At 47.0% G+C, this 17,523-nt stretch overlaps 1 protein-coding gene across 4 annotated transcripts in view; it reads right to left on the bottom strand.

Moving 5' to 3' along the window:
- The window catches only part of cep350 (centrosomal protein 350), a 34,541-nt gene extending 21,532 nt beyond the window's left edge, over nt 1-13,009 (bottom strand). For 3 of the 4 annotated variants that reach the window (XM_030372323.1, XM_030372324.1, XM_030372325.1), the window contains exons 1-13: nt 12,654-13,009; nt 10,951-11,031; nt 10,717-10,760; nt 10,399-10,504; nt 10,023-10,185; nt 8,237-8,862; nt 7,953-8,066; nt 6,736-6,852; nt 5,059-5,166; nt 3,510-4,261; nt 3,302-3,420; nt 788-1,860; nt 410-563 (exon numbers count right to left, since the gene is read on the bottom strand). In XM_030372323.1, coding sequence (XP_030228183.1) covers nt 410-563; nt 788-1,860; nt 3,302-3,420; nt 3,510-4,261; nt 5,059-5,166; nt 6,736-6,852; nt 7,953-8,066; nt 8,237-8,862; nt 10,023-10,185; nt 10,399-10,504; nt 10,717-10,760; nt 10,951-11,020 — 3,446 coding nt within the window. In that variant the 5' untranslated portion in view covers nt 11,021-11,031; nt 12,654-13,009. The remainder of the gene's footprint in view (nt 1-409; nt 564-787; nt 1,861-3,301; nt 3,421-3,509; nt 4,262-5,058; nt 5,167-6,735; nt 6,853-7,952; nt 8,067-8,236; nt 8,863-10,022; nt 10,186-10,398; nt 10,505-10,716; nt 10,761-10,950; nt 11,032-12,653) is intronic. The other variant, XM_030372326.1, reaches the window with a different exon arrangement.
- Nucleotides 13,010-17,523: the final 4,514 nt, after the last annotated feature.

The raw sequence follows: 17,523 nt of genomic DNA, 5'->3' as shown, positions 1-17,523 counted from the left end.
ATTGATGATTTGTCTAAGAAGGAAGCAAGTTATTTCTATACTACTTCCTCCCTGTCAATGTCAGGACTCAAGAGTCGCTCACCAGCTACCGCAGGCGACTCAAGATTGTGTGTTGCACATCCTGCCACTTCCAAATAGAATTTAGCATTGTGTAGCATCTTATCCTAGCTATCTTTGTTGTATACGGGGAATGGGTTTACCGAGCAAATCTAAGTGCTTGGCACTGGTTTCTATGAATATCTTTACTGTACCGACAGAGATATATCGTTTCTCGTTCTTCTGACGAATGTACCTATTGCAAGTCTCTTTGGATAAAAGGGTCTGCTAAATGCCCTTAATGTAAATGTGCATCACAAATCCATTTACCGTGTGGCACTAGTGCCCCCTAGTGGTTGGTAACGGTCCTCACCTGCTGTGTCCACTGTATCTTCTCTTCGATTGGCCAGTGGCCCCGCTGCTACGAGAGGACACAAAGTCATCCTCGTAGGCCGCTGCATCCCCAGGGCTGACCCCAGACTGGGGCGACCGGACGGAGGGAGAGGTTCTCTCCAGCTCCTCTGGCGCTACGGCACAAACACAATGGGAGGGGGTCGGCCGGTGGGCGGGGAATAATCCAGCAATTCAGTTTTAAAGCACATATGTTCAAAGAGGTACCTTGGGACAAAGCCCAATCATTACCTGGATAACATCCAACAATAACCTATTGTGCCCAAAAGGTTCCATAAACGCCCAGTGACATTTGGTTTGTTTGCAGTGCAGTGGTATCGTATATCCACTCGGGACTGACCTTTAAGGTGGCTGTGGAGGTTCTTGGTGTAAATGTTGATCACACTGAGAGGACTTCCTTTGCTCAGCTCCTCCCAGGCGGCCCTTGTGCCGTTTCTCTGCGGGGCGGCGGGGCTGACGGCCGAGTACCTCTCGGCGTCCCTCTGGAACTGGGCCAGGGGTCGCTCGTCCTCCCTCTGACGCCCGGCGCAGTAGTCGACGGCCGCCAGGCTGTCCGCCATCCGGGGCACGTGGTTGGTGGCGCGGCGGGGGGGGCTGGGGTCCTCGTCGCTCTGGAGCGGGCCCTCGCTGATGGAGCCGCCGCTCGAGTCTCGGGGCTCCTTCCCGTGGTTCCCCCGTTCCTCCCAGTCCCCGTTGGCTCCGAGGCCCCGCGGCTGACCCGGCTCCCCCAGCCGCTGCACCTTCTCCAGGCCGTTGGGCAGACCCCGCCCTTCCTGGCGGTAGCTGTGGTGTTTGAGGTCCGTCGCGGACGCCGGACTTTTCTTCTTCGGGGACGGCCTTCTGTAGGAATGCAGGTCGCCCACACCGGGCAAGCCGTCCCCGTCGAAGGAGCTCTGGTCGGCGCTGCTCAGAATCTTCTGGATCCTTATGGCGAGGTCTTCCGAGCGCTGGATCCGCTCAACCAGGTTGTCCGAAGGCATCATGAAGGGCTCCCTGACCGGGGGGCTGGCCGCACTGGCCCACCGTCCGGCATCCTGGTTCAACGGAGAGCGCCTCGGGGCCAAAACCACGTCCGCGTCCATGGAGGTTGGCGTCCCGTAGTTTGTCCCCTCGCCGGCCAGTTTCCGCGCCTCGCTCTCGATGCGGTTGGAGAGGGAGGCGGCGGTGGCCTTGATGGCGTCGATCCGGGCCATCTTGGATCGGGACCCGTTGGAGCCCGGGGACTGGCGGTGCGGACGGTGCGTGTGCCCGGCTGCTGCGGCTGCGGCTACCGCCTCGGTTTCAAGCCTCAATATCTCGGAGAAGAGGTGGTCACCAGGAGGCGCCAGAGCACCGCCGTTTTGGGGAGCTCGGCTTGCCACGCTTGTGCGGTCCGGCTGAAGCCATGAGAGAACACCCATATCTAAATCATTTCTGCAGCAGAAAGAGGAAGGGTGGATAAAGGGAAGAAAGGTGTTTAGTCCTACCGCTTACAGAAAGCGACCTCACTTTCGACACAAACATGTTTGGATTGAACTTTATTGTTGTTTAGGTGTTGTCAACCACCGGAGACCTGTCAGACTGACGTCTCGTCACAGCTGGGAATGACAACTCTTATTAATTATCCTTGCCCAAGGGCTATCATCTGGTACAGTTGAGCAAGCTGCTGAACTTCAAGCTGCTCCAATGAAGCTTGGAATTGGGCAACTTAGCTTGTTTTTTGGAACATTTCAAAATGGACAGATAAGCATGTTTAAGTGGTACCGGCTATGTATAATTCACCAAACGCCACTGAAATGGCAGTAAGGCCGCATTTAAAAATTATACTGGTGCATCCTGCTGTCATGGGTGTTACAAGGTGCCTTATCACGGACAAATAGTGTTGTTTGTTTACCCAGTGCCTCCTGCCTGAGTCCGACAGCAAACACGGGCCCTGTGAGGAAGTGATAGGAGGCGTCGTTCCTTGTATCTAAATTGGGATCTGGGGCTGTAAACGTTCCTCCGTTACTACTCATCCATTGGTAAAAGCAGGGAGAGGAAGAAGGCAAGGCCCTTGGCACTTGTTGCCCATGGAAACCAACAGTCTGAAAACAAACAGTTGCTCTGCCTGTCAGGTGATGCTCAGGGTTTCCAGGGGATGGAGGGATAAGTACAGGCGAGTTTTTACGTGGGAGTAGTTCTGCCCGGGGATGGGGGTATATGTAAACAGATGAGACGAACAGACTACCAGGAGAAAGTAACTGTAGCCTTGACCCGATGTGCAGACGAGTCGGTCTGCATTTGTCCCCCCTACCCCAAAAGATATATGGTTTCTTGTGAAAGGAACACCAGCGAGTGTGTCCAACCAATGAGAATTCTGCCGAACAAGTGCATATCAAGCGACTAGAACTTGACAGCCCTAGTATTTTATGCATCCCAGAGGGGTAATTAGAGAGCACCACCTCGCGAGGGAGCAGAACAACATTTGGATCCAAATCAAAATTCCCCTCCAAGGAAATCAAAGGCTAATTAATTATACGATCTGAAGAGAAGTGACAGAGAGTGACGGTGAAATAGTGAAAGATTCCAACATTCCTCATGTCCAAAATGATGAAAGCTACCAAAATAATGACATTTAGATGTTACTACTTGTTACTGCTACTGGAATCTTGGGAACAAGAAATATATTTAACTGACGCATAATATATGATTCCCTTTGCAGTTTCTTCAAATATAACCGCATTAGTCATGTCGTTTTGGAATATGGATGCAATGGAAACTGTCTGCCTGCTTTTGTATTCTAGAAGTTTGTGAATTAATCTGGATAGCTGAGATCATTTAAAGGACAAGAAAGAAAACGGTGTGTGTAGTCTGTGTGCATTTGTGTCTCTCCAACCTGGACAATCGAGGCGGTTGCTCGGACAGAGACATGTCACTGCTGGATGGACTTTGGGGAACCTCCAGCCTCTTGTTCTCCTTGTCCGACTCTCCTGAAGGCTGGTACATGGGTCTCTGCTGCAAAACACACACGTATCAGTATTCTCTTCTTATTCTAATGCAGGGAAATACATAGTATTCAGGAGGTTACGCTCTTGTTCATTTACCAAGTGATGATTGGTGGGTAGAGCAGCAGGCGGTTCATGTTCGCCTTCTGCTTCCAGCTCTGCCTCCTCTTGCAGCAGTTTAGTAAAGGTCTCCTGTAACCGCCTCTGTACAGTTGCCACAGGGGCCTCAGAGGGAAGGGCCACGGCCTTAGCGACCACTCTCTGCTTCCGGTAGAGCTCCTGCAGTCTCTGGTTCCTCCTCTCCGCCTCCTCCCTCTGTGCCCTGCGCTCCTCCATCTGCCGCCTCCGCCTCCCCTCCTGCTGATGGACGATGTACTGCCGGACCGTGTCCGCGTCGTAGTGCCGCTTCCTGTGCTCCGCGTCCGCGGCGTCCGCGGCGTCCGCGGGCCGCTCCGCTCTCCGGTTGGCGGGGCTGCCGCTGCGGGAGCCCCTCGAGAGGGGGGCCCCTTGAGGGGCCGAGGCCCTGGACGATCGGGACGACGAGCGGCCCCTGCCTCTTGTACCGCTGTGGCCCCGACCGGACCTCTCCCGCGCCCTCTCCTCCTCCTCCTCAGCCTCCCTGCACTCCATCTGGAGGTCGTCCAGGATGCCCTGGATGTCGGCCGACAGCAGCTCTGTGCTTGCGGCCACCAAGGCTTCTTCCCGGGCTGCAGGCTGGGGAGCCAGTGTGGTTGTAGTGTGGGAGCGGGCGCCGGAGCGCCCGCGGCCGCTGCGAGGCCTCTCGGTGCTGTTGGGTCGGGGCCGCCGGGTTGGCTCGGGCCGCGGGTCCGAGCTTGATCGGTGAGCTGGGCCTTGGAGACGTTAAGAGAAGGGCACAGTGTTATGCTGGTTCACTGGTCAGCGCCACGTGTTGGGGAAACTATTGGGTCGCATTTGGGGACAAACAAAGGAAGCAAGCAGAGGAAACACCAACACGACAAAGGGGATTATCTTGCTTCCATCATTTTAATGCCAAACATGTGAGGCCAAATGACAAGGCTATGCGGCAAAGAGTCTAAATGGCCCTGGCTCATATCTAGGTCAGGAGGCAGAATTGCAATACATTTCACTCTAATCCAGACCTGGGCGTTTCCACAAACCCCAGACTACATGCCTCCTGCTCTAGAGGGACCAGCATAGCAGATCAGACCATGGTTAATCATGCAGCCAACCAGAAAAAGCCAGTCAATCCCTGTTTTGTCCGGTCAGTGAAGGACTACATTAGGCGGGGCCCGGCCAGAAAGATCATGCGTAAAAGAGATGGAGAGCTGGAGATGGGGATGTGTGCAAATCTTGTAGACTATAGTTATCCATGCAGCCTTAAAAATTCCCCTTTAAAACTAACTCCTGATCTGCAACACTAATGGAAGAAATCAAAGTTAGAGAGAGGAAAATGTAGCAGATTTTATGTTTTCTAAAATGACATAAGAGTGGAGGCCGATTATCCAAGTAAACAATGTATTGACAGCATGTGGAGCAGGCGTGCAGAGGAATCACTCCGACATCGGGATATGTTAAGCACAAGGGGGTGGCCGTTATGGGGCTGATAGTAGGGGTGTGGTGAATATGGGTCAAAGAGCAGGTTCTCCAGCAGAGGCGCCTGTCTTACCCGGTCTCTCAGATGTCTGTGGTCTGCCCTCTGGGGGTTGCCGCGGTGCCGGACCCAGAACCATCTTCACCAGCTTCTGGCCCTCGCGCCACGACGCCGGCCCGATCACTGCAGGGGTACACACACAGGGTGGGCACAGGGTCAACACAAAAGCTTTCGCCACACGTCAATGTAGAAGGGACACCTGTGAGGTGCTATGTTCTATTCCGACGACCGTGCAGAAGGTACGCAATACTCGTAGGAAAGCGGATACGGTTCATGTTTGCATAGCCATAGCAAATATCTTGCGTCAATTAAACAGGTTACACCCAGCTACACAGTCTCAAAAATTGGCTAATGCAAACAAGCAGTGTCACAAAAGCAAATAATTGATACAGTGTTGGTCAGGTTATAAATGGCCCCGTATGCCATTTACGATCAGAGCAGAAATATCCTTTGATTAAACATCTCTTGTGCAGGCATCACCCGTGTAAAATGACTTTGAAAAAAGATGCCACGAAACATCAGCCTCAACAGCTGAAGGAAATAAAACCCCCGCGTGGCATGTTGAGGCTTGTACTAATCATCAACTCGTCTTCAAACTTGATTAATCCAAATCGGTTATTCACAAACACTGGTGTGATCCTTGCACATCACCACACAGCGCCAGGACTTGAGGCTGTATAGCCAACAGCCATGCAGCTGTTTATGCTGTGTGGATAAGCCAACAAGACTCCTCTTGATCACAGACTCTGACTGGCTATTTATAGCGAGGTGGCTGGAGAGAGTGGCGTGAGGACATTTAACACCAAGGAGGAAGACTGCATCCAAACACAAACAGCGCCTTTTCCTTGTGCGCCTTGCACCTTAAGTAACTCACGGGTAGTCGCTTTGAATAAAAGCACCTCTTTAAATGACTAAACAGTGTTGAAAAACAAATGGCAACAGTTTGCACGTTTGACAAGTAAGTAGGTGCCCCCATGAAGAGTGTCAAGAGTGTACAAATGGACAGTATCTTCTGTAGTCAGAGCTGTGCGGTGGCCAGGTTGATTGAGACAGTTTTTGCATTTCTATACTAGGCCGTCTCCATTATCAATGAGGGTCGTTGTCAACATGTCACCACTCGCAGGACATTTGTGCATGGATGTTAAGAGGCTTAGAGGAGGCTGGGCTTGCCAGCGTTGGCTCTTCATTTTCTATCTTGTGCACACACACACACACACACACACACACACACACACACACACACACACACACACACACACACACACACACACACACACACACACACACACACACACACACACACACACACACACACACACACACAGCGCTTTTCCTTTGGGAAATACATTAACATAGGAAAATAATAGTATTATAATTTTGGAGAAAATCCACACAGTGAACCATCACCATGTCATAATCTGCCACGCCATTAAAAATAAATATCTGGAACTGAAATGGTTGTTAGAACCCGGCTGGTTATTTTTAAGTTTAATCTACTCACTTCATATTTACATAATACAACATACTTATTAAGCTGTGTGTGTGTGCGTGTGCATGAGACACCTGGTGCTAATGGATGACTGAAGGGTGTAAATGATGCAACCACCGGTTCAATTCAGCCAGACATTGCACCTGGAACCACGGTCCCTAAATCCCAGCCAGAACACATTCATTTTCCAGAGGGGAACCTACCTTGCTTGAGGTGTGGCTCAGAGGACCTGTGGACCTTGCGGACCGGTTTGGGGGGTCTCCTATCTTTGGGGCGCTCCGCTCCCCGCGCCTCACTCTGATGCTGCTGTCTGGAGCTCTCTGCACACAAACCAACACGTGGAGAATTCAGTGGGGGTTGCCCCGCAGAAAGACAAATGACCCATTTCTGCCTGGTATGAACACCGTTCCAGGAGGAAAAGAGCTCCACTGTGAAGCTCCATTGTGTGCATTGTACCATTACACTAGGCATAATTAAAGATGAAAACTGGGCAGAGTCCCCTACTACTAACATGTAGATTCAGAAATCATTTTTGCGCACAAAAGGCTCATTTCATTTTGAGTAAAGCACAGTTAGCCTATGTTTCTTCACATTCACGGTTGAACCCTGCCAATATGCAGACATGGATTAATGAGCAGTGTGGAAACAAAAAACATACTGGATACTATACGACATAACTAAATTGTGTGCAACATGCACACCCGTGGGAGTTATAGCACATGTTCTTGGAGAGTTTCCAACAAACATGGCTATGGTTACGTTATATATTTAGGTCATGCGTGTCTTTCTGTGATAAGGGGGTAACGCAAGATGGAATGAGGGTCTTGTAACCCACATGGAAGCCACGGAACGTGCAGGAGGGCATGCACGCTAGCGGAGAGGACATTAATCCTAGGAAGGGTTAGGGTCGCTGGGAGTACACTGGAAAAAAAAGGAGCGCTGCTGTGCTGTGGTCGTGGCACCTCGCCTGGAAACTCTGCTGCAGAGAAACCACATGCATCCAGCCAGCCACCCTAGCACACAGGGCAGGCCTTCGACTGAGGAACAAACGCGCATGTCCACAGAGAGGGTCTTTGAGTTAACAGCTGCTTGAATGTTCAAAGCATTACAGCATGTTTTAACAACTTCGACAGAACATCATTTAGCTGTTTTTAGTGTTCGTCCAAAAACGGTGGCGAGCAAGCAATTCCCGGCCCGTATCGCAAGTGTAGGGCACTTAACCTCCGTCATTAAACCCAGTCTTTTAAAAGTACATCTGATGCTGATGAAACAGCAGATTCCACTGCCAAGATTGAATCAGTGGTACCTTAAGGATTTTCAATTGACTATTGACTTATTCTAATTACACTTTTCTAGACATAAAAGGTGAGCGACAAACAAATTGTGTGCGCTTGTACTCGTGTTATTTTTCAGGTCGTACCAGCAAGCTGGCGTGACAAGTCCATGTAGAAGTCTCTACTGAGGTTGTGGAACTCCTCCTCCTTCCACACCTTCCCATCCGCAGTCTTGATCTTTGTCTCGCTGCTGTTGAAACCTTTCAAATGAAAAAAGAAGGAGGGGAGAGAGAAGCATTACCAAAGATAAACTTGTTGGCACAACATTGCGGCACATTGCTTTCGGTCTTTCACCCATAACAACCAGAGGGTACCGCGTGCCGTGGTGGTGTGAATGAGGGGTCGGTGCTGGATGGACATGTCCTCGTACCTCTGTACACGGGCGCAGGGGGGGCGGGCGCCACCTTGCGGACCTTAGCCATGGGCGTTGGGACGGTACCACTGCTGGAGCTTCCCAAGGCTCCCCGTATGGGCTGCTCCAGGTAGCCCAGCAGCTTGTCCCGCTCCGCCGCCTCCTCCAGGTGTTCCCTCTGCTTGCGGATGCGCTCCTTCAGCTTCTCCAGCTTCTCGTCGGGCTGCCGCCGCCGCAGGTTCTCCAGCCGCTGCGAGGCCACGGCCGAGGTCGAGCCCGGGCTGGAGGACGCCGAGAGATCCGCTCGGGCCGGAGGGAGGCTCTGCGCGTGGCTGGCGCACGGCGGCGCCCGGGGATGGCAGTCCTCGCCCGCCGCGGCGAGGGCCGCCTGGACGGGCGGGGGCCTCGTGGCGTCCAGGGCGGACCGGTCGTTGAGGTAGCGGACCTCTGTGCTCGCCAGAGCCGAGGAGTGCGTGCTGTCCAGGTCGCCGTCCGTCTGTCTGTCCCTGGTGTCCCTCTGGTAGACCAGCTGACTGAGGGAGGGGTCCGAGGGGGACTGGGTCGGAGGGAGGGGCGGTCCAGACGCTGACTGGGTGCTACAGGCCTCCAGCTGTGAAGGCTGGAGTGGTGGAGGAGTGGCATCCCTGCAACGGAACCAGATTACGTAGGATCAGGAAGAGGATCAAGATTTACTTGTAATTTACCACTTACTGGGAGTACATTTGGGACTGAATAAGCAGTAGGGGGTGCACTCTGTGATTTTGGCGTGGCCCTTTCTGAAAACAAAAAGTTCTAACTTGTCTCCGTGTGAACACGATTACATTGTTCAGGTAAATACTATAGTTATAGCTACTAGAACAAAACTACTCTGCTGTCGTACGAGCACAGCAGGTCTGAGATCATGAGATCACATAACCGTCTCCTATTTTCACTTCTACCAAGTATATATTTCCAGCAATTCGTGGCACAGCAGTTGCGGGATGTAAAACATTGTAATTTACCAGTTCAATGTTAGGGATTAGCTGCAGTACCCAAGCAGAAATGCGGTGCTGATAAGAAGTTGCATCAGCCGTCTATTTTCTCATTTATTAGAATCAACACGGTGAGAACATGATGATCCCTTTCTATGGATGCTTCATCCACAGTGATAGCTTGCAGCCTGCATTAAGGTCAATGGGACATTGTTGTGATTCGTCTCATCTACAAGGATATTGAAAAATTGTATAATCATGAATCAGGCAGAAGGCCTCTCTTTCATCTCCACCACAGAGAGAGACACAGTGTTAATGTTAGGTAATACAGCCTGCAAGCAAAGCTGGTTGAAGATGAAGCTAATGTTGGGACAAAGGGGGAATAATTTGCAGTACAGCCTTGGAATGTAAAATTCTGTTAAACACACATTGCGAGGAGCAAATGATCACAATGCTTAAATTAAGAATTCAATAAGAAAAAATTTGGGAAGTAAAGCACTAAAGCATAAAGCTCTTGCTACTTGTAAGCTTTTCAAGTGGGGGGATGTCAGAAGCATATGATCTTTGAAAGGAGCCCTTGTGCACTAGAGAACCTCAGGGGTTACTGGTTTAAAACTCCTAACTGACGCAATTGAAGCATCACCACAAATCTAACGGATGAAAAAAACCACTGAGAAACTCAGGCCTAGAGTACTAAAAATGTCTTATCCATTTGCATCCACACACAACAAACCACACCGACAACAACGTGTTCTGGACTGGCAGACTGATGACTTGAACGTAAGCCAACGCGCCGGTTAATGAGAGAGGTAGAAGAGACCTTAGGCCGGTACCTGAAGGAGGCCAGCGGCTCCCTGAACTCCACGTTATTCTTTCGGACATTACTGTCCAGGGTGGCGTTTCTCAGTGGGCTGCGGGAACTGCTCTTCTCTGGGCTATGATTTCCATGGCCCCTCCGCTTGGACGACCCTCCCGCATCATCTGCCCCCCTGCCAGCTGTCACATCCAGGGTCAAGTAGAGTCATTCCACGGTCATCACAATGGTTAAATGGTTGATTCATTTCATAGTGGGAGACAGGGCTAACGTTAACGGTGGTACACAGAGCAATCCCTTTGATTTGGAACTTCTGCTTCTGAAGCTAATTTGTAATAACATTGGAGTTTTTGCACGGTATGATGTCATCATTTCATGTACCCCAGGGAACTAACCTCTGCGGCTGAGCTTCCTTGAGGCGTGTTTCTTAGGGTCCATGACGGACTCCAACAAAACCCCAGTCCCTGGAGCGGCCTCCAGGCGATTCTCTATGTGCCGCAACTATAGAGAAAGACCAGAAACATCAGACTTAGTGGTTGGATGGACTAATGATGTAGAAGACTGAAGGTAATTAGCGGTCGCCTTTGTAGCTTTAAATTTCCAAGGCCACACCCTGATTTCCCAAAACCTTTTTTTTTTTCTCAAACCATTATGAAGCTTTCACCAACGTTGAAGCAGTCATTAGGCTGGCAAAGTGTTCCTGACATACTTACAGCAACTTTTGACTGAGAAAGGGCTTCCCATGCAGCGTTGAGATCTACGCGTGAGGGGAAAGACGATTCAGGAAACAGAAGAACTATGCATACCAAAAAGATCAACAGATTCAGTGCTGCCATATAATCCAACCCTTAAGGGCTGTACAGAGTGTGATTTTAGGGAGGATACTCCTTGATACTTTACATCAACACAAAGACCAATCCTAAAGCAAAGAAACCATAAAGTTGTACCTCTGACATCGCCATTCCGATGCCTTGCAGAGCTGTGGAGAGAGACTGCAGTCGTCTTACTGCTACTCATCTCTTTCTACCCTGCAGCCAAAAGGAAAACAGCGAAGGTACTCACAGAATTAGCCTTTTAGTGATTGTGTCAATATTCATATTGTTTGGTGATTGACTGGATAATCCTGTTCACAATCATGCATTAACATTTTCCGCTCCAAATAAATAATCCTGGGGGGAAGAATAACCCCATGCAAATTTGAGATTAAATTTCATTGAGGACCTCGCCGAGACCTCGTCTCAGACTGCAGATGCAACTTGCATTAACTCATATAAAATGCCCAAAGTAAAAAGCTGACGCCAAGACATCCCTCATTCATATGACAGATTGTTGACAGTAGATAGTGCCCTGCCATTTAAAACAGGTTCTACAGCAGAATTTTCCTCAGAGGATGCCACAAGAAGAGCACAGCAAGAGATACGATTTCGTCTCCCCTTCACGCACACAAAATGCCTTGTGAAATGGTATACCTTAATCTAATAAGTGAGAAAGATAACATTAAATATCTGTTGCTGATTTTTTGCAGATACAAACGGATAAGATTGACTGACTTCGTGTCACAACGACCGACAGTTAACTGGCTGTCATCATACTGATTCGGCTTAATTGTGTAACGATGAATCACGCAGGATTCCTATAATAGTGTGACCTAGCAAAATCACTACAACAAAAGAACATGTACATCCAATCTGTTTTAGAGGAAGAACCAGTGACAGTCAGCCATATATCATATTTCACAATCGGAGCGTAGACGCCAGTTTACTCATGATCACATGATACAGCCTGGTTGGAGGGATCGCCTCAGACCTGAAGAAACACAAGGAGAAGCAGTACTACTGCTTCCGGAGAGAATGGGACGCTTGTGTTCAATAAAAGTGCTTACATGTCTAATTAACATGGCTGTCTGGTACAGAAACGTCAGCGGTCTCGTAGATGGCAGCTGCAATCTACTGCACCTGAATCAATATTTAAATCCCTTGAAGAAATGTATTCTCGAAGATTAATAACTACATGACGGTGAAACCAAAGTCTAACCCCGAGTACGTCTTTATTTCCAGTATTGTTGATGTTAGTTTTGAATCAAGTCCCCAAAAGAAATCACTAATCAACTTTGTTGAACGTTAGCAGTTGTTGACAGGACTAGGCTAACATCCCGGTGACCACTGATTAGAGGGGCTAATGCCGCACGTAATAATTATCCAATATAGACAACATACTTGGTAAATTATCAACATAATACAGCCAACACTGATAAGGCGGTGGTATCATCTGATGAAAGGCAGATTGCCTTGTGACTTCTGCTACTGAAAGTATTGGTTTCACACTTTAGTCACCGCCGGCCGGTCGCTTAGCTAACTAAGTGTCAACAGAGTCAATCAAACATTAGATTCGGTGGCACACCGCTCACAGTAACAGTCCTACACGTAGTTATACCAATACGTTTTACAATTCATAACACTGAGAGTACATGGACAGTGAATTTGGATACCAATATCCGACTTTTTCGACGGCCGTGGAGTTAAGAATGTAAAGTATTCACGACTTAACTTCTACCGGAACACTACACAGCCCAGGGAATAGCCATAGCCACCAGCAGTAAGGTTAGCTCCAACATCTCATAAATATCACCGGCTTCTATTATAAAACATACCTCTGGAACAATTATCCGATCGTCTCAACTGTCCATACTCAAGAGTATTGTTTCATGACGAGGAAATGCCAACTTCTTCAGACTTCTTTGCCCCCGTAGCTAACTTGCTAGCGCAGCTAGCTGTAGCTAGCGGGCTGTTCTAGGGCTAGCAATAGTAACTAATAGCTAATTTAATGGCAGCACGCAGACATTTTGAGGTATCTGCGCGAAGTATCCTGGCAACCCAATGGTCAAACCGAGTTACAAAGTTGTAGGTCAAAAGTTTAGTAACCCGCCGCCAGCGTTGCCTTTTCCCGGGTTACTATGTTGATGTTTCTCGATTTGCCCATCACCGGACTAAAGCGAAAGGAAACGCAGAGGCGGAAGCATCGCGAGAGGTGAACGATCCAGCCCATAAGATCTTCCTTGGTCGATGGTTTCGACCCGAGGTTTCGGTCGTTGTAATCTTGGTTATTGGCCTTTTTTTTTTTTGCCGTTTAACCCTGATTCATTTGTCACACGTCTCGAAATAATGACCAAATAACACAGACAATAACGCATCCGCATTTATTTGAATACGTTTGTAGTCAGGTATTTGAAAACTAATAAGACCTTGTTGCTATTTTACTACACACATTTATTATAATTAATGTAAAATGTTAACCATTTGTTAGTTGATCTTCCCCCCAACTGTCAATCCAGTCGCAATATTAGAACTATGTTCATGTAGCGCCCCCCAGTGGGTTCAATACATACTACACGATTAAACATAAACCCACGTACACTTACTCACGCATACTGAATCATAGCCAACACAAATTATTTTAAGAAATTGAAATTTATTTTTATCTAAATGTATGTATGTCGGTTTGTAAATTGCCTGCATGTAGTGTCGCTGTTCTTTGTCATGGTCGATATATTATTTGCACTGACTGAACACGAACACACATACGAAGAACCCGGAGGACACAGATAAACACACTTTACACGTGAAAGTGTGTGAGGATGACTATGACTCACTTGTTACACCAGTCAAATAACCTGCAACTTGTCATTCGACATAAAGGTGGTCGGTGCATGGTATATTTTATGGTAAACCACTTGAGTTTATGACAAATCGTGCAATTAATTTTCGCGGGGACAATTAAAAATGATATTGTGACTACGAGTCAGCGTTATTACATTCTCTCTCTCTCTCTCTCTCTCTCTCTCTCTCTCTCTCTCTCTCTCTCTCTCTCTCTCTCTCTCTCTCTCTCTCTCTCTCTCTCTCTCTCTCTCTCTCTCTCTCTCTCTCTCTCTCTCTCTCTCTCTCTCTTTCTCCCTTGCTTTCCCTCTATCTCTTGCTTTCCCTCTCTTTCTCGTTCTCTGCCTCTCCTTCTTCCTCCCTCTGCCCAATGCCATAGCTGTCAGTTGCCCACTGCAAAGATACAACACGAATGTGGTCGTGCCTCCTGCTCAAATTCTGGAAGATAGGTGAAATCATGGATAGGATCTCACTCGTAAGAGAAGGTAAGAGAGCTTTACAAAATATTTTTCATTGAACTCTTTTGATAAAAAACGAAAAATCAAAGCCTACATCTTGACTTAATTTTCTATTGACCATTTGTCTGACAAGGCAACATATGCATACATGTTGTTGGGGTTTTGCTATTTAGAAAATTGTTGACAAGAAGGGTTTGTGGCTATTCCTTGACATCCCAACAGTCTACAGTTATTCAATAAAAAAAATTCATAGGGTGTTTACTCGTGGACTTTCAATGAAACAATGTTTTAAACCCTTAGTTATTCAAGGGATTAAGAAGGGATTCCCAGTGGTTTGTCTCAATAGGTCTACGTTGTTGACTTGATGTGCAGTGATTGTAGTGGTATATAGTGGTTATTTGTCCTGAAAGATCTCCACACTGTGGACTCGACAGCAAACTATTCAATAACGCACCGTCTTGCATGCTACAAGTAGTGCTGAAATGACAGGTCTCATACCAATGCTTTGGTGGTAAGGCTGGGTGTTTCACTCTCTCTTTGGCTCATATATCGAATAATTGGCATTATTCCATACAGGAATATAAACCGGTAGTGCGTCTCTTAATGAAGTGGGCCAGGGCAGGTATAATTACAAGAACATCCTTCCCAGACATAAATTAGATTCGCTTAATTACCAATTACTTAATTACTCAGACTCTGGCTTTCTTTAATCGTGAGATCTCGCTTGAGGGAAGCGATCTCCCTGGCCCAGTATACTCTGAGGGGTAAGGAATGGATTAAAGAGAACGATAGGAATTCAGGATGGGAAAATGGAGACCACATTATCTGTGGTAGAAAAACGACTTTAAGAAGATCAGTCTGAAAAGTTGTTATTTAAGTTATTCAAATGTGCTGCATTTGATAGACTCTGTAAAGTAGTTTTCCTATTTCACTCTGCATCAAGCTATTTATATAAACTGGGATTTACAACCAGCTAGCCTATAGGCCTTAGAGCTACGGTGAACATGTTTACAATATGCATTTCACTAATATAACCTGTCTTCTTGAATGGATTGTTTTCTAATAATTAAGGCAGTTTGAAATAATCAGTGCAATAGTAGTCACTCATTACTATTCCCCCTGCAAACAAGAACTCATTGGGTTTTGAGTTGATTCATATTTTATGATTACCTGCTGAAGGCGACCTTTATTTGTTGCTGTACATTTAAAGGTGCATTGTTGACAATTTATCGGAATGAATTTGGCAGAAATGGAATATAACATGCATAAGTATGTTCACATTGGTGTATAATCCCATGAAAATAACACTTGTTGTGTTTTCGCTAGATTAGTTTGAGCCCTTTACATCTACGTGGGAGCCTCTTCCCTGGGGGCCGCCATGTTTTTCATTGTTTATAAAGACGTCTTTTTAATTGTAATCATAATTGCTACCTTAATTGTAAGCTATGACCTATGGTTTAACAGACTAAACAACTAAAGACAAATTATGAATCTATCTAAGAACCCATCTCATCCCCAGACACTTGGCTACTCGATGCTGTCGTAGACAAAGACATCATTTGGGAAGTAACTACTGGCGCCTTACCGTCCACAAAAAGCCATCATCGCTTATCTTACATTATTGGAAAGAGAGAGTTAAGGGTTGTATCAAATTGTCGTATTTTGTCTATAAGCGAATTATTGATGGTTCCAATCAGTTTACACCCTTCCCAGGTGCCTCGATACCTGTTGTATCGCATTCACACTTGTGATTGATTTGTAAGTGTTTTTTTGATTGTTTAATTCAAAGGCTTGATCGAATAACAATCTTCTCTGTCGGTAGGGATCCTAATTAGTTTTGCATGGTCTCTAAATGAGGTCCTTATTCAGAATCTACAAAATAGTCGCAGTCAGTGTATAGTTTTTGTATTTAGTGTTTCATTTGGGGACGTCAATTGATTATATTATTACATTATTCATATAACACTTAAAATGTTATCAATGTGTACAGGAGCCATGGCAGAAAGAGAGATGCTAAAAACAAAAGACATTTTTTTATATATATACCTTCTTTTCTCATTTCTAGTCAAGCTATAAACAAAAAAAAAAGTACCAAGTTTTGGTGGTTCCCCAAATCCCAGCAAGGGTTTATTTCATTTGTTCAGTAATCTTAGAGTAATCCTTCATTTGTTATTTCCCCTTAATATCTGTTGGCTGGCGACTAAAGAAAAAGGCTTTAACCTTTGGACACTGGCTATTTCTGTATGCTCATTGAAATTCACTCGTGAGGGTAATTGAAAGTCACAAATGTAAGATGTAACAGTATATATATATTTCCCCCCCTGGAATTGTCCCTGTGCGGCACAATAAAGTATAATACAATGAAAGAACCATAGCTAGAAACACTGAGGAGAAACAAGCAGGCAGGAAAAATTAATTTGTCAACATACAAAAATATTTCAGCTAAATTTAAAATTACAACTGTTTATCCCCTTTATCCTGTCCTGTTTTCAAATTCCTCTCCATAACCATAGAGAAAAACCAGAACATGATTACAATCGAAGTCGTCATCGAAAGGTTCATAATTAGAGGTTGCATGGTTGCACCTGGTGCATTCAAAATCCTGAGCAGAAAGATTGGTGTTTGATACAAGCTAATGCTGCCTGACATGTGTTTGGCCATGCAGAGGAGCCATCATGACATCAGGGCTGGGGAGAAGAGAAAGGTGGAGAGGGACACGCTGCCTAATCCCCATGTCTGCGGAGGGCAGCAGGTGTGGGAGAGGGTTGTGTCGGCTGCCTCTTCCTCTCGCTCGGTCCCCATTACTTACTGCTCAGACACCTGGCATCCGGATATTAGGAGCCGCGAAACCGGTGTTATCCCGTAGGATTTCAATTCTCAATTCTATCAGGCTTCACACGCCCTTCACTTGTATAGCAGTCAGTCAGTCAGCAGAGAGAGAGAGAGAGAGAGAGAGAGAGAGAGAGAGAGAGAGAGAGAGAGAGAGAGAGAGAGAGAGAGAGAGAGAGAGAGAGAGAGAGAGAGAGAGAGAGAGAGAGAGAGAGAGAGAGAGAGAGAGAGAGAGAGGTAGTAGCAAATATTCCACTCAACAGGCCGCCGTTACCACAGTCACCAATGTCCCATTTATCAGGAAGACGTTGTTGGACAGAAGCTCGTATGGCCACTTAGTGATCCACCACCGCATGGCTCCCTGTTTCTCGAAGCGGCAAACAGTGTTGTTTTTCATATTGTGCGGATAGTGATGTGTGTGGGGCACGTGTTGTTTTCGGCCGCTCTTATGGTTCTGCCTGTGAAGGTGATGCCGGGGATGGAGAAAGCGAAATAGGCCTGGATTCTAGAAGATGCTAATATATCTGTATTCCTTTTTCTTTCTTCCTATCAGTATTAATCTGGATCCACTGCTAATTGT

The sequence above is a fragment of the Gadus morhua genome, chromosome 12 (genome assembly GCF_902167405.1).
Source record: "Gadus morhua chromosome 12, gadMor3.0, whole genome shotgun sequence".
Lineage (NCBI taxonomy): Eukaryota > Metazoa > Chordata > Actinopteri > Gadiformes > Gadidae > Gadus > Gadus morhua.
The sequence above is the reverse complement of the archived record's forward strand: the minus strand, read 5'-3'. Positions and strand labels throughout refer to the sequence as shown.